Source organism: Lactuca sativa, chromosome 8, assembly GCF_002870075.4.
Source record: "Lactuca sativa cultivar Salinas chromosome 8, Lsat_Salinas_v11, whole genome shotgun sequence".
Classification (NCBI taxonomy): domain Eukaryota; kingdom Viridiplantae; phylum Streptophyta; class Magnoliopsida; order Asterales; family Asteraceae; genus Lactuca; species Lactuca sativa.
The window spans coordinates 26,592,497-26,615,167 of record NC_056630.2 but is presented as its reverse complement, the minus strand read 5'-3'; the positions used below and the strand labels follow the sequence as shown (position 1 = coordinate 26,615,167).

General features: G+C 46.0%; 1 protein-coding gene across 1 annotated transcript in view; it reads right to left on the bottom strand.

Annotated features, from left to right (window-relative positions):
• Positions 1 to 22,671, bottom strand: part of LOC128127667 (G-type lectin S-receptor-like serine/threonine-protein kinase At4g27290) — a 93,366-nt gene that overhangs the window by 67,990 nt on the left and 2,705 nt on the right. The window contains exon 4 of the mRNA XM_052766326.1: positions 21,600 to 21,759. Coding sequence (XP_052622286.1) covers positions 21,600 to 21,759 — 160 coding nt within the window. The remainder of the gene's footprint in view (positions 1 to 21,599; positions 21,760 to 22,671) is intronic.

Below are 22,671 nucleotides of genomic sequence, written 5' to 3'. Positions count from 1 at the left end.
AGTATCACACAGACAACAAGTATAAACTATCACATAACCATTCCTTGGGCACCCGCCCGCTAACATTGGACCTCGTCCCGAATATCATACTAGCATACTGTGCCTAGGGCTAACCCCCGGGTCTTCAACTCATGTCTACATGGGTCGGCATTGTGGCCGTAGACCCATTCACACAAAGGAAACTCACCTGATACTGCTGAACTGCTGCTGCCAATCCCTTTGACCACTACCTGACCACTGACTCCGAACTGCTGCTCCACTAGCTCCCCGAGCTACCAATATCAACATAACACTTAGTCTAACTGACCTTCAAAGGTCAACCAAGTCAACTCTTGCCAAAGTCAAAGTCTTGGTCAACGTCAACCTTCCAGGTCAACCCTACTCGCCGAGTCCACTTACTGACTCACCGAGTTCTTATGCTCAAAGTCCTTCCAATCGCGACTTGACTCGCCGAGTCAGCCCCTGACTCTCCGATTCTACTGATTCCCGAATCCTGTCCTGTCCAACTCACTGAGTCCTTGCTCGACTCGCTGACTCGAGTCTTAACTCGAAGGGTTTGGGACTACGCGACTTGACTCGCCGAGTCTAAGAACAGACTCGCCGAGCACAAGGAAATCTTCATCCAACTCGCCGAGTTGTTCATCCAACTCGCCGAGTTCACGCCCATCTTCATCCGACTCGACGAGCTGTTTATCCCACTCGTCGAGTTCATCCTCATCTTCAAGCTACTCGCCGAGTCCACTAGAAGGACTCACCGAGTCCATTCAGATCTACTTACATGCAGAGGACTTTCGAGTCATGCATGGACTCCAAACTGTAGATCTACCCTTCCCAAGCCTATTCCCCACGTAAAGTTGCAAACTTTACGTGTAGAGAAGGAGATCTAGGCACAATCCACCATAAACTAGGGTTTAAGACCAAGAGGCTCCAAACACCCAATGGTTGATACTTTACGAGATTCTAAACCAACACAAGCATGGATTTGAGGTAGCAACCTCAGATCTGGACCTCAAGCTTGAAATTGATCTTAGACATGGCTTAAAAGCCCCAAAACTCATAACCAAAGAAGATCTGAAGGAGGGAAACGAATTAATACCTTCCAATGCTCTGAAATGTTCCCCAAACTTCGGATCCAAGGCCACTCCTTGATGCTTTAAAGATTCCCACTTCTTCTTCTTCTTCTAAATCACTCAAAATGGCTAAAAGCTTGAATGAGCACAATGGAGGCTTAGGGTGCGGCGTTCTGGGGGTGAGAGACAGTAAAGGAGCCCTAGGAAGAAGAATGAGGCAATTAAATAGGCTCCAAGCCCCAGATTTAGGGTTTTCCTCGCACAGACCAGACTCGCCGAGTCACCTTGGCCGACTCGCCGAGTCGGTCACTTATTCCTCGACTCGGATCCCGCTCGGACTCGCCGAGTTGACCCCTAAACTTAGGGTTTTCTTTCCTTTCTTGGCCTTCAAAACTTTGGGTGTTACATGCCAAGGCTTGGGGAGTAGACCAGGCCGACTGAAGGCCCGGTGCGGGCGGACCAGTCGTACTGTAGACTCAGAGAGTGGACCAGGTGGATTGAAGGCCCAGTGCAGGCGGACCAATCACACTGTAGACTTGATGTATATGGCTAGACTCAGAGACTTGACCAGGTGGATTGAAGGCCCGGTGCGGGAGGGCCAATCACATTGTAGACTCGATGTATATGGCTAGACTCAGAGGGTGGACCAGGTGGACTGAAGGCCTGATAAGGCGGACCAGTCATACAATAGACCCGAAGTGCATGGCTTTTCTGTCTTCTATTATGATATGACATGTTATGTGGTTGGTATTTTGGGGGTATCTCACTAAGCTTTCGGGCATACAGTTGTGGTTTAAATGTTTCGGGTACTTTAGGAGACCGTAGCAAGGCAAAGGCGTGATCGTACCACTCCTCATGTTTATGTTTTATGATATGGATCTGGGAAGACTCTGATAATAATTGTATTGAAAATCTTTTTGTAATAACTTAACGAAACTTGGTTGTTTTGAAAAGTTTAAATTGGTTGGAATTTTTAGAGCGTTACAAGTTGGTATCAAAGCCTTGGTTTGAGTGAATAGGAGGAACATTCGTGTGAATCCAGTCTTAAATCAAGGAGAGTTTTCAAAAAGAGAATTTAAAATGGTTTTCAAAATGAGTAAAGGAGGACGCGGAGGTACGATCAGCCGGAGCTAGTAAGTAACCCCAAAATACCATACAAGTTATTTGTTTATGAGAGATGATAGAACAGCATGCTAGTACTAGGCTAGGGATCTTCAGTAATTACATGATAGAGTTGCCTGATTTTTGATGCCTGCTAGCCTAGGGTTTCTTTCTGTATGAGATTTCCAGTGTTCCTCTAGGAGTGAGGGTTGAGTGCTTGTTATGCCTGTTCTTCACTAGGGTGTTGTGGTGATACTTGATATAAATATGGGTAGGTGTGGAAGGTAGTATGGGCCCGTATTACTGAAAGCATAGGACCCATACGCGTATCAAGGAAGTCACAACCCCTAGGGCTGGGTTGAGAGTCGGTTCTCGGGTTAATGAGAGGCGTTTGATGTTTTGCGGTAATTTCAGTATGGTGGTTACAAGGCATGCTGGGAGCAGATCCGGATCAGGATCGGGAGCAGGAGAGGGAGGCCATAGTGGGTCAATACCGCCCGAGGTTATTGGTCAGATGAGGGCAGACGAGTTGGATGCTAGGATTCGTGAGATCCTGCGTGATGAGATTGCTGCGTTGTTCCGGGCCGAGTTGTCGGAACTGTTTGGGTCGATCAAGACCACCATGGTCGAGTATTTTGATGAGCGCTATGCAGCTCTTATAGAGATGGCTGCCGCGGCGGCTACATCGGCTGTAGCAGCAGCAGGGGGAGGAGCCGGTAGAGGTTTTCAGTATCGGGACATCGATAATACGAAGCCCCTACCTTCGATGGAGTTCAGGACCTGATTGTTGCTATGAGATGGTTGTCAGACGTGGAGGGGTGTTTATTCACATGTTCATGCCCTGCTGATCAGAGAGTGAGGTGTGCTCTGAACCTGTAGAGGCTCGGGTCGAAGGATTGGTGGGGATTGACCACGGGGTCATTTTCGGATGCACAGCGGGCTGCGGTTTCGTGGGATCAGTTCCAGGAGATGTTCAGTACTCGTTATGTTCCACGGGTTGAGAGGGAGAGGTTGGCTCAGGAGTTCTTGGAACTGAAGTAGGATTCAGAGTCGGTGACGGAGATCACCAGGATGTTCACTAAGAGGGCGATGTTTTGCCCGGAGTTTGCTTCGGAGCAGGCTCAGATGTCCCGATATCTGAGTATGCTCAAGAGGGATATCGGGCAGTTTGTGTCTATGCAGAGGTGCGAGACCTTGCTGGAGTTGCAAGAGGCCGCTCGGCGGTGTGAGTTGGAGATTGAGTTACAGTTGAGACAGCAGAGGGAGGCCCCAACACAGTTGCAGCCGGCGCCAAAACGGTCCAAGACCGTTGATACTAGGTTGGGAGATCAGAGCAGCCGCACTTGTGGGAAGTGCGGGAAGGGTCACACTGGAGTTTGTAGGTCCGGTGGTGCGTGCCGCAAGTGCGGGAGAGAGGGGCATTATCCGAGGGATTGCCGACAGTCATCCCCAGTTCAGGATATGAGGATTTGTTATCAGTGTCATCAGGTTGATCACATGATGGCCAACTGTCTGTAGCTTGCTGTAGGACCAGTGCAGGCTCCAACACCGGCCACTTTGAGGATTACGGGTGGAGGTCAGGGTGGAGCAGAGCCCCCGAGGGCTCAGGGGCGTGCTTTTCAGCTTATAACAGAGGAGGCCAGGGCAGAGCCGAATGCAACTGCGGGTACGTTTCCTTCTTGATATCTTGTTATCTTATGTTGTTATGGAGTATTATATCTACTAGTCTTGTTCGCATAATTTATGGTATTTATTCGTTCGATCTTTCGGGTTTATGGTATTATTTAGGGGTTGAAATCAGTTAGCATCTAAGGGATTGATGGTCAGATTTTGGTTGATTGATCTTGTTGTCGGGTATAGCAATTGCGATTTGAGAAATGTTCAGCGAAGAGTCGAACTCCCTTAGAGTTCGAGATGTGCGATGTCATAAAAGTGATTTTGTGGAGGTTGCTCGTTTTGATTCAGTTCAAGTAAAAGAGAATTTGTTGAGTAAGAATGTTTAAGTGATGCCGGTTGGGTCACCAGTGGTTGGTAGTCAGTGCTCTAAGTGGGGAGAATTGGAAAATTCTCAGGAGGATCGACAAGTATTTGAGGTTGATTAGCTATTGGAAGTCAGTGGTGTTTCAGTCAGCCAAGAGTGTGGGCTGGTATGAGTAAGTGGCAGCCTAATGGGTGCAGGGAGCAGACCATGGATTCAGGGTAGATAGTGTTTGATGTTAGGCCTGGGTCTAGGCCATGGAAAGGATTCTGGGATCGGAACGAGAGTTCGAAACCCCTAAGGGGCTAGAACAGTATGATCGAGAAGGATTCTCTGGAAGGGTAGTTGGAATGATGTATGATAGTTGAGCAGACCGGGAAGACTGAAGGCCGGAAGGCGTACCAGTCAGGTCGAAGGCTCGAGAGAATGGTCCAGACATGCTGAAGGCCCAGAGAGGCGGTCCAGACATGCTGAAGGTTCTGAGAACGGTCCAGACAAGATGAAGGCCCAGGAGGGCGGTCCAGACATGCTAAAGGTTTCGAGAGTGGTCCAGATAGGCTGAAGGCCTGGAGGGGCGGTCCAGCCATGCTGAAGATTTTATATGTATTAGTGGATCGGTATGAGGAGAATGAGGAAATGCGTCGCCAGGGAATGCTGATTGATATGGTTTGGCCCCAAGTGTTGATCAAGTTAGTGGAATGTAGTGCATGGACTCGAGAGTCCTTGCGAGCAGATTATGAGCATGTACGATGCACGGAGTAGCGGTTACTCTACAAGGGATAGTGTAGAGTGGGGTGTGTACACCATGGCACTCGTCTGAAGTGGCAAGGTTGGCAAGTAGATTTCCTTGGATAAGGAAAGGGAAAGATATGTAACTCTGGGAGGGAGTGTTGGTTCACGGAAGTGGAAGCAGTAGTGAGAATGGATGATTGAGAGTATTTCAATTATGGTTGTTGAGCAATGTGATAATACCAGTGGTATGGAAGCACATCCGGATTGGGTGTCTGTTGAGGTTGCGGATGAATTTCCGGTGGTATAGAACCAGAGGAGTTCGGAAGGGAGGCAAGGATGGAGCCTTGGATTTTCAGTATGGTTATGATCAGGAGGTTATGTATGTAGCAGTAATTCATCTTGGGGATGTTTGGAGGTATCGTCAGCGTGTCGGGTTTTTCCAGCCCGAGGATGTTAGAGCAGGTTCAGCAAGTGATTATGTGATTTAGAATGATGGAAGTACCATCGGGTAATCATTGGCTAATAAGGGTTATTAGCAGAGAAAGAAGCCGGTGGCCGGCTTGAAGTAGTTGTCATGACTCTGTGAGAAAGAGTTGGTGTTTATAGGGGTTAGATGGCAGTGTTTAGGGGAACCTGAGTTGATTGAGAAATCAGAGTCTGCAGTGCGAGGGTTTGTTATGAAGTGTATGCAGTAGTAGGCTTCGAGGACGAAGCCTAATTTAAGTAGGGGAGAGTTATAACATCTCGAAAATTCAAAAGTATTGTTCAAGGGCTAAAGTGTAAATTAAGGCGGGGACTCAACGAGTAGGTATTCCGACTTGCCGAGTCGGAGCAGGATTTGGTCGTGGGTGAAGTGACCAGCTCGCTGAGTCAGTAGCTGGGACTCGACGTGTTGATGATGAAAGGAGAAAACCCTAATCCCAGGGGTTGTGCCCTATTTAAAGAACATATCATCCCTTCTACATCCTCCTTACCACCCTTGAGAGCCTGAAAACCCTAGAAATCGAGTGGAACTCCATTGATAGTGAAACTGGAGCTTTGGGAAAGGAAATCTTGAAAAGGGAACTTGAAGACTAAGGGATTACAGCAAGGGAGTGGTATAGATTCGAGGTCTACTTCAGTGGGAGCTTGCATTAGAGGTAATAGATCTGTTCTTGAGCTTTTGTGCATCTAGATCTATCAATTGTGGGGTTTTGGGGGCATAAATGAGGTCCATCTCGAGTTTGGTGTAAGATCTGAGGTTGCTATCTTAGATCTAAGCTTGTAATGACCCAAGGAGCCATAAAGTCTATGTTCAAGAGATGTAGGTGAAGTTCTTTTGTCCCAAAAGCTTAGCCTAAGAGTGTATTATGCTTAGATCTCTTTGGATTCACGTAAAGTTTGCCACTTTATGTGATGGATGGGTTGTAGGGGAGTGGATCTATGGTTTGGAGCCCCTGCATGGCTTGGAAAGCCACTATATGGATTAAGAACTAGAGGTACTCGGCGAGTCACACGGGTGAACTCGGCGAGTTGGATGAAGATAGACAGGAACTCGACGAGTTGGAAGAATAACTCGGCGAGTACGTTGAATGTTGCTTTGGACTCGGCGAGTCTGGTCATGGAGTCCTAACGTTTTTGGTTGAGCTATGAATCGGTGATTCGAGGGACGACTCGGTGAGTTGAGCGAGAAAGGACTCAGAGTTTGTTGGACTCGGCGAGTCTTGGGGCGACTCGGCGAGTTGATTCGTGGACTGGGAGTTCTGAGTATAGGGACTCGACGATTCAGTGGGTTGACTCGGCAAGTAGAGTTAGTCTGGAAGGTTGACTTTGACTGAGGACTTTGACTTTGACCAAGAGTTGACCAGTTTCCTCCGGGGGTATTTTGGTAAATATTGGTACTTATTGAGCTTAGTTTTTTGGTATTAATCAGTGGTGGAGTTCATATCGGAGGTTGGAGCAGCGTGATCTTATCTTTTCAGTCATCAGTAGCGACGTGAGTTATCCTCACTATATCAACATGGTCTACGGCACCAAGGTCGGTCCTTTATCGGATTGTAATCCGGGTACCATTGTTATGTTATTGCTTTGCTATGTTTGCATCCTGGTAGTTAGGATGGTATATGTTAGAGACCTGGTTAAGGTCGGTATCCTGGTATATAGGATGATGCTATGCTAGTGACCGGTTAGGTCGGTATCCTGGTTAGGATGATGTTATGTTATGTGATCTGCTAGATCGGTTTGATTGGATGTGAATTTTTATATAATTGTATGTTTATGTGCACATGGTGGTTGGACTGTGGTTGGGTTGAGGCGGGTTCTGCTTTGTGCTGTAGGCCAACATACCCAGGGCGGACCGGTTATCCCGAAGGCCCATCGAGCGGTCCGGATAGGCTGTAGGCCCCAAGAGGGCGGACCAGACATGCCGAGGCTCGGGGAGTGGACCAGGCCGACAGAAGGCCCGGTGCGGGTGGACCAGTCATACTGTAGACTCAGAGAGTGGACCAGGTGGATTGAAGGCCCGGTGCGGGCGGACCGATCACATTGTAGACTCGATGTATATGGAATAGACTCAGAGAGTGGACCAGGTGGATTGAAGGCCCGGTGCGGGAGGGCCAATCACATTGTAGACTCGATGTATATGGCTAGACTCGGAGGGTGGACCAGGTGGACTTAAGGCCCGATACTACGGACCAGTCATACAATAGACCCGAAGTGCATGGCTTTTATGTGTTCTATTATGATATGACATGTTACGTGGTTGGTATTTTGGGGGTATCTCACTAAGCTTTCGAGCTTATAGTTGTGGTTTAAATGTTTCAGGTACTTCAGGAGACTGTGGCAAGGCAAAGGCATGATCATACCGCTCCTCATGTTTATGTTTTATGATATGGATCTGGGAAGAATCTGATAATAATTGTATTGAAAACCTTTTTGTAATAACTTAATGAAACTGTTTTTTTAAGTTTAAATTGGTTGTAATTTTTAGAGCGTTACAAGACTAGTCCTTGAGTGAGTTCTTGTAGCACATGAGTACGCTGCGCGTACTCATACGCTTAATTTGGATGCGGACTCGCCTGGGTACGCTAGGCGTACCCAGGGTTACGCTGGGCATAAAGGGTCCAGATGCAAACCCTAAATGTTTGGCTTGTACACTATTTAAAGGATGATAAGGATCATTTCCTAGCCTCCATATCAGTGAGTGAAACCCTAAGAGAGAGCCTTCCGTCGTTCTTAGCTTGAGTGTGTGTGTTTTGGTGCTAAAAGTGTCTTGGTGTGTTAGTGAAGAAGAAGGAGAAGAGCTTGTGGAGGCTAAGGCTTGAAGTGCAAGTTGAATCTGAGATCTACAGAGGAAGATGCTGCATTTGGAGGTATAAAGTTCAAAACTTTCCTCCTTATTTGGTTAGATGATTGCATGGACCATTTCTAGGGTTAAAAGTCCCAAAGGTGGAGACTTTATGAGTGTAATGTACTCCATAGACCTAGATCTGTCCCATTTCAATGATATTTGTGTTATAGATCCATAAAGTTGCCATCTAGGTCGTTGTCATGAGGTTATGCTTGAGTTATGAGCTTTCTAGAGTTGGGAAATGGAATGTTATGGGTGTTAGTGACTTGTCCAGCCATGCAAAGGCTTAAAGTCACCAACTTTATGGATTAAGAGGCTTAGAAATGGTCATATCTAAAAGTTGGACGTGGGTCTTAACTGTTTAAGACCTCAAGAGCTTAGAGTCTGGAACTAGGGTTTACACGGGGCGTAATCCCAGTGCAGTACGTGCGGCGTAAGGGGTCGCGCACCCCGTTTCTGTGAGGACGTCGGGTACGCCCAGCGTAGCCCGGAGGGTTGACTTTCGTTGAATTTTAGGGTTTGGTCAACTTTAGAGTCTTTGAGCCATGGGAGGGGTAAAATGGTCTTTTACCCTTCTGAGAGTACTAAGAGAGGGAATAGCCTAGCCTTAAGGAATATATTGATTTAGAGTGTTTATTTCATATGATTAGGCGGAGGCTACATCGGATTTTTCAGAGTTCAGATTTTACCGAGTTACCCGAGGTGAGTCTTCTCACTATACTTTACCTAGAGTGGTAATCAGAGTTATGTGACAGAGTATTTTGTATGCTTTTGCATGATGTGATTTCTATGTGATTTATGCTATGTATGTGCCAGTGTTTTCAGAGTTAGGACCGGAAGGTCCACATAGTTAGGGTCAGAGGGCCCACAGAGTTATGGGACTGGAGGGTCCAACTGAGACACATTGACCAGAGGGTCAAATAGAGTTATAGCCTTGAGTGGCTAATATGTATTGTGTGTGGTATTTTGGGGAACTCAATAAACAATTATGCTTACAGTGTTGTGTTATGTGTTTCAGGTACCAGTGAGGATCGCGGGAAGCCGCCGGTTTGATCAGTACACACTCGAGGAGTTTTTTTTACATATTTTGATCTTGGGATGTGATGTTATAAATTGATTATGTGATACAATGATGTTTTATGACAATTATGAATGAAAAGGTGTTTTATAAATGTGAAAAATTATTTGAAAATTTGGGTGTTACATATGCCCAGTGTACGAAAATTACTCCCAACGTACTCGTTCTGATTCCATCCTTTCATTAAGCACTTAATCTCTTAAGGACTTTTCACCCAAACTTAGATCTCACCTCAAAACACTGTCTGAAGCCATTAACATTCTACCTTTATGACTTTCCATGGTTAGCGAAGGTTCAAAAGCTAAAACCCTAACTTATTAATCCATTAATACATCATAACTATTGCATGGAAGGGATAGATGACGAAGATCACATTTTTATGGTTCCTAATAGCTCCATAATGGATAAAGTTTCCAACGTTATCCATTAGAATGGTCGCAACAAACAAGATCTTGTCTTTAAGTCATAAAATGTAACGTCCCAAAATTCAAGGCAAAAAATTTCTTTTAATAAAACATTAATTTAAGTAAATTCATCGATTCAAAACATAAACAGAGTATTAATTTCTAAAGTACATGTTCGTCATCAGAGTAAAACATTCCAAGACTGTCTAATCTATGGTGTGTGTCATGCGATCACCCCGAGCTCTTCCCTCCGCTACCGGAAGTACCTGAAACCAAAACTGAAAACCGTAAGCACGAAGCTTAGTGAGTTCCCCACCCTACCACATACCATGCATAACCACATACTGCACATACTGGGCCGCGCCCGCTATTTTGGGCCTCGCCCGCTACCTCGGGCCTCGCCCGCTACAACGGCCATGAGACGTGGAACACCATCCACACTCTGCTATTGGTGAGATACGGGACCTCGCCCACACTCACCTCCCCACCAAGCACATACATGTATCACACAGACAACAAGTATAAACTATCATAGAAACCAATCCTTGGGCACCCGCCCGCTATCATTGGACCTCGTCCTGAATATTATACTAGCATACTGTGCCTAGGGCTAACCCCCGGGTCTTCTACTCATAACTACATGGGCCGGCATTATGGCCTTAGACCCATTCACACAAAGGGAAACTCACATGTACTGGCTGAACTGGCTGACGATCCCACTAGCCGCTACCCGACAACTCACTGAACTCCTGCTCCACCCACTCCCCGAGCTACCAATAACAATGTAACACTGAGACTAATTGACCCCCGAAAGACAACCAAGTCAACTCTGGTCAAAGTCAAAGTCCTGGTCAAAGTCAACCTTCCAGGTCAACCCTACTCGCTGAGTCACCCTACTGACTCGCCGAGTTCATATGTTCAGAGTCCTTCCATTCGTGACTCGACTCGCCGAGTCTACCGATTTCCGAGTCCTGTCCTGTCCAACTCACCGAGTCTCCACTCGACTCACTGATTCGAGTCTCAACTCGAAGGGTTTGGGGTTTCGCGACCTGACTCGCCAAGTCCAAGAACAGACTCGCCGAGTCCAAGACAACCTTCAACAGACCCGCCGAGTAGTTCTTCCAACTCGCCGAGTTCCTTCCCATCTTCATCTGACTCGACGAGCTGTTCATCCCACTCGTCGAGTTCCTCCAAATCTTCATGCTACTCACCGAGTCCACTTAAAAGGACTCGCTAAGTCCATTTAGATCTCCATACATGCAGAGGACTTTTGAGTCATGCATGGACTCCAAACTGTAGATCTACCCTTCCCAAGCCTATTCCTCACGTAAAGTTGCAAACTTTATGTGTAGAGAAGGAGATCTAGGCAAAATACACCATAAACTAGGGTTTAAGGCAAAGAGGCTCCATAATCAACTCAAGGACTGAAACTTTATGCTTTCCAAGACCAAAATACACTTAGATCTGAAGTAGCAACTCCAGATCCAACTTCTAACTCAAATGGATAACTATCCATGGCTTAAAAAGCCCCAAATCTCACAACCAAAGAAGATCTAAAGGAGAGAAACGACTTATTACCTTCAATAACTCAGAAAGTTTCCCCAAACTTCAGATCCAAGGCCAATCCTTGAAGCATCAATGTTTCCCCTTCTTCTTCTTCCTTCAAACCACTCTCAAAATGGCTTGGAAACTTGAATGCACAACAATGGAGGCTTAGGGTTCGTATTCTGGGTGAGAGAGGCAGTAAAGGAACCCTAGGGGAGAGAATGAGATGTTTAAATAGGCTCCAAGTCCCGAATTTAGGGTTTTCCTCGCACAGACCAGACTCGCCGAGTCCACTTGGCTGACTCGTCGAGTTGGTCACTTACTCCTCGACCCGGATCCCACTCGGACTCGCCGAGTTCCTCCTTGGACTCCCCGAGTCGCCCCTAAAAATTAGGGTTTTCTTTCCTTTCTTGGCCTTCCAGATTTTGGGTGTTACAACTCTCCCCCACTTAAACTAAACTTCGTCCTCGAAGTGTGCTATGGCCCACCGCCTGCGATCTGCCTCCAATACCCCACCAATTATTCCAACACCAGCTGCCTACCTTCGCTGGTCTTCCGCCCAATCATTCTGACTAGCATCAATCCTTGTGGATAATCATCTCGAGTCAACCCTGACCCTGAACATTCTGGAAACACAACTTACTCAACCGACAATCCTTCTGGTACTCTCCGAGTACTGCAACTGAACCTATAGGTGTTCACCCCTTCTTTCCTCACGCAATTCCCTTGCCTTCCCAAGGCGATGCTCCAAAAACAACTATCTCCTCTGACACTGTGAAGATCCTATCTTCACCAATCCATTATTCCCGCTAAATCCAGTACGGGTCATCACCGCCAGTAACCACTGACACTCCTCTCTTGTCATAACTTGGTGTCGAGCACCCCTCGACTCGACTAACTGAATTCCACCATAAACCGCTTACCCGCACTACTACTGACTGGAAATTTCTGCCATTCCTCATCTGCCTTCCAGATGAATTGAGACCACTCTAGTCCTTACCAACCTATCAATATCTGGATTACCGGCTCCCACCGGTAGCTAGTCCCAACACCTCCCCTAGTCGCTCCCAACGACTTCCGAAGAACTTCGACCACCTATAACTGCTCAATCTATTCTGCCATTCAGGCACTACAAACCTGGGATCCCCGATCCCCTAACTTGACACTAAGGTCCCTACCAGGTCCCACCTGCGCTGCTAAAACTCACGGGTCTCGCCCATGCGTCCTACCCGCCTCTATCCTTCTACTCCCACTAGTCTAAACACTCTCGCTCGGGCCTTGCCCACGGGTCCCACCCAACCACACTACTGAGCAACCCTGCTCTTAGGTCTCGTCTACACTGCTAACCTCATACGGGACTCGCCCACGGGTCTCACCCAACTATATCCTGGAGCGGCCTCTCCCAAGGTCTCACCTCTCTAGGGCTATACAGGCAGACTCCCTATCATCCTCGTTCACTACCCATTCCTGATCCCTATCTGATCACTAGAAGGTAAGGGCCTCGCCCCAAATCCACTAACGAAGCTACTAAGGAATGCTACGGCTTACCCGTAGTCCTTCATCACCATCCATTGCTGACTGCTAGTGAATGCTACGGCTGCCCCATAGTCTTACAACACTTCCACCACTAACTGCTAATACGAAGGCACCGATATGCCATTAGCTCTCAAGATCCTCATTTCGACTCCCTCGAGTCCTACGGGCGATTCACAACCTGAATCCCCAACCATGTACTAACCATTTCCATCACACGCACTAGCTGATGGGGAGTTTCTCAAACTCCCAGCCCTGAAGTCCTCAATCCATCAAACGCTGAACCCCTTCTTTACCTTCTCGGAGGTCGCACACTCATTCTGGGTATGCGTGCTCCTACCTTTGCACACTCGGAGGATTCTCCCCTACTTCGATCCTGCTTACCCCTTGTTGCTCAATACTCAAAAAGAAATCCCAATCCTTGCTACCATTCCATAATCAATCTGTTGAGGAACCCAAGATCACCATAGCTAGGGATCTAACCAATCCATCCCTAACACTATACAACTCCGATCTAGCGAGACATACCAAGTCCTTCCCAGACATGCTATAGTTATTGCATCCTATGTAGCCTTCTCCAATAGGGCACATCCCCTAACTACCATTTGAATAACCAAGGTATGCAGATGGCATATAACTCGATCACAATCAATTGCTCAGAAATAAAATACTCATACCGATAATGATGCAGACAATATAATCATGCACAAATAAAAGAACTGAAAACAGAAATCGCATACCTGCAACGTCCGGTGCTGATCGCGCCTCTAAAGTAGTCATTTGAAAAGCTCTGCCTCCTACCGCAGGCGCCTCTGCACGGCCCTGACGGCCGTCTGTGATCCTCAAAGTTGCAGGGGCAGGTGCCATCACCCGTCCTGCTGAAAACAAACTGGGGCACTGGGCCTTCTTGTGGCCCCGCTGATTGCAGTGAAAACATATCAAGTCTGATCCCTGTGTCGTGGTAACAGTACAATCCATGCTAAAATGACCAGTCCGGCCGCACTTGAAGTAGCTAGACTCACCACCGCTACCACTCCTGCACGCGCCCCCGTGCACCCTGCCACACTTCCCGCATCGGTTGCGGTCCTGATAATCCCTCGATCTCGAATCCGATCCCTTGGGCCTTTTTCCCGAACTCGCGGCTACCTGAACCTCATCCGGCTTTCTCTTCCGGATCTACTCCAAATCAATTTCCCTCTCCTTGGCCCGAGAAATCATATCTTCCAGCGTCTTATAGCCGGACCTGCTTACGAACTCCCTGATGTCAGCCCTCAACATCTTGTGATATCAGGCCTTCTTCATCTCCTCATCCGCGACATACTGTGGTACCAGAAGAGCCCTCTCCCTGAACTTAGCGGTGATCTCCGCCACAGTCTCAGTGGTCTGCGTCAAATCCTGAAACTTCCGTGCCAACTGCTTCACCTCAATAATCGGTGAAAACTCTGCCCTGAACCTGGCCGCGAAATCGCTCCAAGTCATCGCGTCGAACGCGGAATCATCCCCCAAAGCATGACCAATCTCCTCCCACCAATCTCTCGCTTTGTCCTTCTGAAGACAGGAAGCGAGTCTGACCTTGTCCCCCTCAGGACACTGGCTCGTACGGAATGCGTTGGCAACATCATCCAACCATCTGCTGCTAGCAATGGGGTCCCTAGCCCCATGATAATCTGGTGCCCCGCAAGCTCTGAACTCTAGAAATGTCAAGGTACGCGCTCCCATCAAGGCCATCATCTCAGTACGGAAGGCTCCCAGCCTCTCATCCAAAGTCTCCAATATACCCTCCTTGATCGTGCCAAAGATCACAGGAGTCTGATCTAGCATACTGTGAGCAACCTCAGCGGATATCAACTCCCTCATTCGCTCCTCGAGCTGCTCGGCTCCTGAGCCCGAGCCTGATCCCTCTCCGGCGCCTGATCCGCCCACTGGTCTCTCTCGCAACGTCACCATGCTGAAACACATAACACAACCACTAATAGAATACCCATCACTGCTACGAGACCAAACACACGCACTACCAGGTTCCTGGTCTTGTCTCGGCCTTTCCCGAATCGAGTACGGATCCTCTGCTTTCAGTAGTACGGGCCCATACTACCTTCCACATCGATCCGTACTTTCCTTAGGAATTGCTTTGACTCCACCAGGTCCCTTATCCACTAATACTGCTCCCAACACTATCTCATCATAGGCTTACCCTAGGGAAACCTCTGACCCAACTCAAACCGGTCCTCAGCTGCTGAAGGTCTCCTTGTGATGCCAATTATCCCTCACCTGGACACCATCACATGTGACGAGGCTCAGATAATCCTTCAAGTAAAAGACTCGTCCCTACAACGGTTGGACTCAAACAAGAGTTGCGCAATAGGACCAAATCCAGCACTCTGAGATTATTCAACCCTGATCACATGTGACGTGTCGTATCCACCTAATGGCTAACTCCCATCACTCTGAATCCCACAATGCACAAAGCAAGCAGCATTCAGACAAGGGAAAATCTAACCATAACATACTCAAGCAATCATATCCACATAGCAAGAAACTGAACTAGCATGCAACACAAACTCATAGACCCAAACAAACTCATAAACTCAGGCATAACCTAAACAGGCTATCCAACTACTGTCTAATCAGCACAATCATGCAACTCAAAACACATATAATAGGCACATAAGGCATCATCCCTAGATCCTTAGTCCTAATCTAGCATGCTGTTCTATCAACTGATAATCATAACATAAACTTGTATGGGTATTTTGGGGTACTTAGTTGAGCTCGATCGATTGCATGCACCACACCCCTTTTCTCTTTTCAAAGTTCTTTTCTTTCTGAATTCTTTTTGCTTTTCTAAAACTGTTTTTCGTTCTCAAAATTCTTTTTACAAAACTGTCTTTTCATTTTTGAAAACTTTTTATCCGACCCCTCAGTTTGAGTTCAGGCACACCCGAGAGTATGCCCGAATCCCTAAAACCAAGGCTTTGATACCAACTTGTAACGTCCCAAAATTCAAGGCAAAAAAATTTCTTTTAATAAAACATTACTTTTAGTAAATTCATCGATTCAAAACATAAACAGAGTATTAATTTCCAAAGTACATGTTCGTTATCAGAGTAAAACATTCCCAGACTGTCTAATCTATGGTGTGTGCCATGTGATCACCCCGAGCTCTTCCCTCCGCTACCAGAAGTACCTGAAACCAAAACTGAAAACCGAAAGCATGAAGCTTAGTGAGTTCCCCACCCTACCACATACCATGCATAACCACATACTACACATACTGGGTCGCGCCCGCTATTCTGGGCCTCGCCCGACACAACGGCCCCGCCTGGTTTCGAGCCCCGCTCGGTTACAAATCTGTTTCACTTACGCCTCGCCTGTCATAGGGCCTCTCCCGCTAACATATAATAGCACATAATCATACTGCAAAACATTAGCTAAACATATACAATGGATCATGTCTTAAGGCCTCTCCTATCCTGGGCCTCGCCCTTGTCCTGCTACTGATGAGACATAGAACCCCGTCCATGCTGCTACTGATAGTGAGATACGGGCCCAGCCCACACTCACTCCTTCCCTAACTTGGGCCTCGCCCCTGCTCTGCTGCTAATGAGATGTGGAACACCATCCACACTCTGATATCGGTGAGATACGGGACCTCGCCCACACTCACCTCCCTACCAAGCACATACATGTATCACACAGACAACAAGTATAAACTATCATAGAAACCAATCCTTAGGCACCCGCCCGCTATCATTGGACCTCGTCCTGAATATCATACTAGCATACTGTGCCTAGAGCTAACCCCCGGGTCTTCTACTCATAACTACATGGGCCGGCATTGTGGCCTTAGACCCATTCACACAAAGGGAAACTCACCTGCACTGGCTGATGATCCCACTAGCCGCTACCCGACAACTCTCTGAACTCCTACTCCACCCGCTCCCCGAGCTACCAATAACAATGTAACACTGAGTCTAATTGACCCCCGGAAGACAACCAAGTCAACTCTGGTAAAAGTCAAAGTCCCGGTTAAAGTCAACCTTCCAGGTCAACCCTACTCGCCGAGTCACCCTACTGACTCGCCGAGTTCATATGTTCAGAGTCCTTCCATTCGCGACTCGACTCGCCGAGTCAGTCCATGACTCGCAGAGTCTACCGATTTCCGAGTCCTGACCTGTCTAACTCACCGAGTCTCCACTTGACTCACTGATTCGAGTCTCAACTCGAAGGGTTTGGGGTTTCGCGACCTGACTCGCCGAGTCCAAGAACAGACTCGCCGAGTCCAAGACAACCTTCAACAAACTCGCCGAGTTGTTCTTCCAACTCGCCGAGTTCCTGCCCATCCTCATCTGACTCGACGAGCTGTTCATCCCAATCGTCGAGTTCCTCCAACTCTTCATGCTACTCGCCGAGTCCACTCAAAAGGACTCGCCGAGTCCATTCAGATCTCCATACATGCAGAGGACTTTTGAGTCATGCATGGACTCCAAACTGTAGATCTACCCTTCCCAAGCCTATTCCTCACGTAAAGTTGCAAACTTTACGTGTAGAGAAGGAGATCTAGGCAAAATACACCATAAACTAGGGTTTAAGGCAAAGAGGCTCCATAATCAACTCAAGGACTGAAACTTTATGCTTTCCAAGACCAAAATACACTTAGATCTGAAGTAGCAACTCCAGATCCAGCTTCTAACTCAAATGGATAACTATCCATGGCTTAAAAAGCCCCAAATCTCACAACCAAAGAAGATCTAAAGGAGGAAAACGACTTATTACCTTTAATAACTCAGAAAGTTTCCCCAAACTTCAGATCCAAGGCCAATCCTTGAAGCTTCAATGTTTCCCCTTCTTCTTCTTCCTTCAACCCACTCGCAAAATGGCTTGGAAACTTGAATGCACAACAATGGAGGCTTAGGGTTCGTATTCTGGGTGAGAGAGGCAGTAAAGGAACCCTAGGGGAGAGAATGAGATGTTTAAATAGGCTCCAAGTCCCGAATTTAGGGTTTTCCTCGCACAGACCAGACTCGCCGAGTCCACTTGGCCGACTCGTCGAGTTGGTCACTTACTCCTCGACCCGGATCCCGCTCGGACTCGCCGAGTTCCTCCTTGGACTTGCCGAGTCGCCCCTAAAAATTAGGGTTTTCTTTCCTTTCTTGGCCTTCCAGATTTTGGGTGTTACATAAAAGGGACCAAAAGTCATCTTTTTCAACTTAATCCATTAAGTCTAAGTCTCCAACCTTCAAATCTGAATAAATATAATGTTTAGATGGATAAAGTTTCCAACTTTATCCATAACAAGGTCACATACATCCAAGATCTAAACTTTATCCACTTAAAGTGTGCAAAAGCTCATAACACCCAAAAATAGCTACATCTAACAATTTCATCATCAAGATTCAAACTTTATACCTACAGAAGAAAGATCAAAGTGAACAAGGTCTGGATCAACAAACTCCAATGCAACCAACGCTTCTTTAATAACTTCTTCTCCAAGGTGCACCAAGAGCACTCTAAAGCACATAAAAACACCTTCTTTTTGTTCACAAGGCTCAAATTAGGGTTAGTGTTTCAAGAGAGGGTGTTGGAGAGGTAGAGGTAGAGAATGGAGTGGGTTTAGGGATGTTAAGGAGCTTAAGTAGGGCTCAAACCACGAAAACAGGGTTTGGGCAGTAATCGCGTATCCCCAACATACTCAATTTACGCCCTACATACTAGGGATGCCCTAGTACGCCCAACGTACTCCCCGTATGCCCAGCATATGCGGGTGACCCAAAAATCTTTCTAACTTCAAACAATCGTAACTTTATTGTTCCAACTCCGTTTTCGGTGTTCTTTATATCCATGGAAAATTATTAAAGAGCTCTAAAATATTATCTAAATATCTTGGACTAAAAACCTCTCAAATAAAATCCATATTTCATGAAAGAACCCGACCTATGACTTTTCCCATTCTACCCTTCAGCCCAAAACACATTTCAAAGGTTTTGACCTCATAAGAATCATTGCTTCCTTCTAAAAGGTCTAAACATTACATCCTTAAGTCGCAAAGCCTTTACACAATCGAATTCTGGCCCACGGTCTTGAAATAAGAAATGACTGGACGTAGGATGTTACAATTATCTCCCAGTTAAATTAGATTTCTTCCTCGAAATCAGCTCTCTTTTCCACTTCATGATGCAACCCCACACATTAAAACAAAGTAACCTAAAGCCCACAGATTTGGTCGCCTCTAAACCTCCTCGGCAAAACATGATGGGTTTTATACAAACAATCCTATGTGTGCATGCAACCCTAGTTTGGATCTATGTTTTCACTATTAGATACACATCATTATGAACACATGGATAAAACCCTAATGTAGCATGCTATTTTTGAAATTCATATATAAGGTTAGATCACATACCTCTTGTTGTTATATTGCAATAACAACTTAAATCTTCAAACCCTTAGTCTTGAAAGCAAGCACCACAAGTGTAGTGCCTCTAATGGCTCACAAACACCACAAGCAATTGGAGAGGCTATAGAGAGAGAAGGGAGGAGGTAGAAATCGTCCTTAGATGCTCTAGGGATCAAGTGGACGAAATCCTAAGGCCTTAGGGGTCTTTATATAAGGTTGGGATTAGGGTTTCAGTCCTTATCCTTATCCAGTTACTTGCCCACCAAGCAACCACAAGATAAGCCTTGAAAACCCTTATCTTTTGGACCTTGGACGATTTTAAGGATATCCTTATCCTTGAATTCGTCCATCCTTTAACAAGGATAACCATTGCCCTATTTTGCAACTATCACATAATTACAATTTAGCCCCTCTAGTTTAATTAATTACACTTGATCACAAAATTAATTCCTAATTAATTATTGACCAATATTAATTAAACAAATATGATTTCTCCTTTAATATATTATTCTTATAACATATTAATAAATCATAATAACCTCTTTCTCTATTTATTTCTCCAGTCAAGTTGCTTTGGTGAAGGCAACCCAAAAGGACCATGCACAACCGGGTCAAGTACTTACCAAATATGGTTACGGGCTTAGACACTAATCCAACAAAACACCCTCATGCTAATCTCACACATAAGTGCACCATCGAGATGAGAACTAACTGGTAACATACCAAACTAGGCCACACTCATATTTGGCCCTGACAATCCTATTTAGCTATCTACTAACAACAATCAGGCTTAACCTTAATTCGCTAACCGACAACAACACCCAGGCTACCTCCGATCTACTAACCAACAACAACACTCGGGCCTACCCTCGATCTAGTAACCAACAACAACACTCGGGCCAACAAAATTAACTGGTCCTACCAGGAGTTTAGGCCATGACTCAGACCTCCAACCCTAATCAAACAAGAACAAACAAGGAAGCCTCCATCACATCCTTCAACCTGGGCTCTTAATACCCTAGAGTTTTAAGCATAAGCACGCCTTACTTATGATGCCACAGCTAAAACTAATATGACTAGGAGGGAAATCTAACAGCTGAAATTGACCTTAGCGTGAAACTAAAAGATTCAACAATTGAACGAAAGTATTGAACCTATAGAAATTCAACTGAGAATCGAACCTTGGCACCAGATTTTCCAGCTATGAGGTACCACTCTCCCCCACTTGAGATATACTAGAGTCTAACGAGTTTCCAATCCTACGATACTCAGACTATCTTGAAGCCCACTACTCGATCTAAACTACCAATATCCACATTTTCATGAGAATCTGAACTCACACCACATTCACAAATTCCAACTAGCATACAATAGTGAGCAAGGATACAAGAAATTAAATTAAACAATGACATCTAAGATATTTCCATTTAATTGATCATCCGAGATTACAATTGAACTTTGAAACACAAACAAAAATTACAGATAAGTACCAATACCACCACAATTGCTAAAAATAAGAACTGCCAACTCAACTCTTGGTACCCGGGACTTCGGCCGTCCCATGACGACCATTGGGAAACTGCCAAGCGAGGGGTGTAGGATCTAGCACCTCATCGAAAACAAGAAAAGGACAACGAACTCTGATATGGCCTTCCTGACCACAATTCAAACAAAATCACACACTCTACCCGTAGTCTCTTCCAAAATGAGCCTCCTCGCCACACATATGACATTCAAAAGATTGGCACCTCTCTCCAACTGATCTCGAGCTCCGACCAGCAAAATTGAATCGCTTCACTCCAGGATGGGACTGATTCAGATCCTGATGTTGCTCCCTCTTCTTGGTCTCTATCTCAATCTCTCGCCTCCTTGTGACATCCTGAAGCTCAACGAGAGAGTTGTAGCGCTGGATGGACATGAACTGTCGAATATCCGTGCTAAGCATGCCTAAATATCAAGTCATTTGAGCCTGCTCCAAAGTAGCAAACTCAAGACTGAACAAAGCTCTCTCAATGAACATCTTGGTGATCTTCGTCACCGACTCGGTCGTCTGTCTCATATCAAGGTACTCCTGGGCCAGTCTCTCCCTCTCTACCAGGGGAACATACTTCACATGGAACATCTCTGAGAACTACTCCCAACTCACCACGACCCTCTGCTCAGGAGTGTGAGAACCAATAACCACTCTCCGCCAATCCCTTACCCACAAACTGATAAGGTTCAGGGCGCACTGACCTTCTGTCCATCCAAGCATGCACAAGTGAAGAAATAATCCATAAGATCATAAAACCATCTCATCGCCACAACTGGTTTTGAGAACCCATCAAACTTTGAGGGCTTTGTATTGTCGAAGTCTCGGTACTCGATGGCAGCAACAGTCGCAGTAGCTGCAACAACAACAACCTCAGAAAGTGCAGCTTAACGATCATCAAATACCTCAATCATGGTGGTATTGATCAACTCAAACAACTCCAGAGTAAACCCCCTGATCGCCTCATCCACTTTTATGGTAATGATCCCACGAATCTCCTCTTCACTTAAACCTGCTCTCCTAGTGTCGCTAGCTCCTAATCTTGAACCTTCAATAGCTGCCACACTAAAAGTACATCAAGGAAAGATCAGACAACACAATATAGTGCTCAACATACCAGGTCCTACTCCTATTAGTTCCTTAGCAGCCTCAAAATTCCTCTTGAATCTCATACAGATCATGTGGTTTCAGTAGTACGGGACCATACTACCTTCCACACCTACCGGTAGTTGATTCAGAATTCATCCCAAGGTCCTAAGTCACTGCACTAGACCATTCCTAGGTGTGCTAACACCCACTTCTCCTACGAGCTACAACTAACTTCCTAGGTACTCTTCCTAGGATTATCCTTGCTCCCGCACCACCGGTTGCTTTTGTGCATGCTTGTTATACACAATATGAGATCAGATAGACTATAGAATAATCTACTCTACCCTAATTCCACAACCAAACAAGGAATAATAAGTAATGCCAAGTCGATCATTCTAGGGCTATTCAATTCCGACCATATACAACTAATCAACATTCACATTGCAATTACACAAGCAAGTAACACATAGCAACCAACCCCCTATATCATAAGGCAATACTGAACTCAGACACTTCTATTCAACAGTTTCTAAAAGAACCTTATCCACCAACATGCTTTTTCTAACAATTCATTTATCAGCAAAATCAAAACTCATAAAACATAACAAGTATGGGTATTTTGGGAACCACTCTCCTGTTCGGGTTCTGGCTGACTCTACACACCTCATCTTCCTGTAAAACCAATGTTAGATCAAGGTCCACATACCCAATCCCAAGCCAACAATAAAACAAGAACATGATAAGAGACCAAGCCCATGTCCCTAACCCAACTCTTTTATTATAAATTCATTTTCAAAAACATTTTTCAAAAACTCTCGGATCTTAGTTTGAGACTGGATTCACACAAGTGTTCCTCCATTTCGCTCAAACCAGGGCTCTGATACCAAC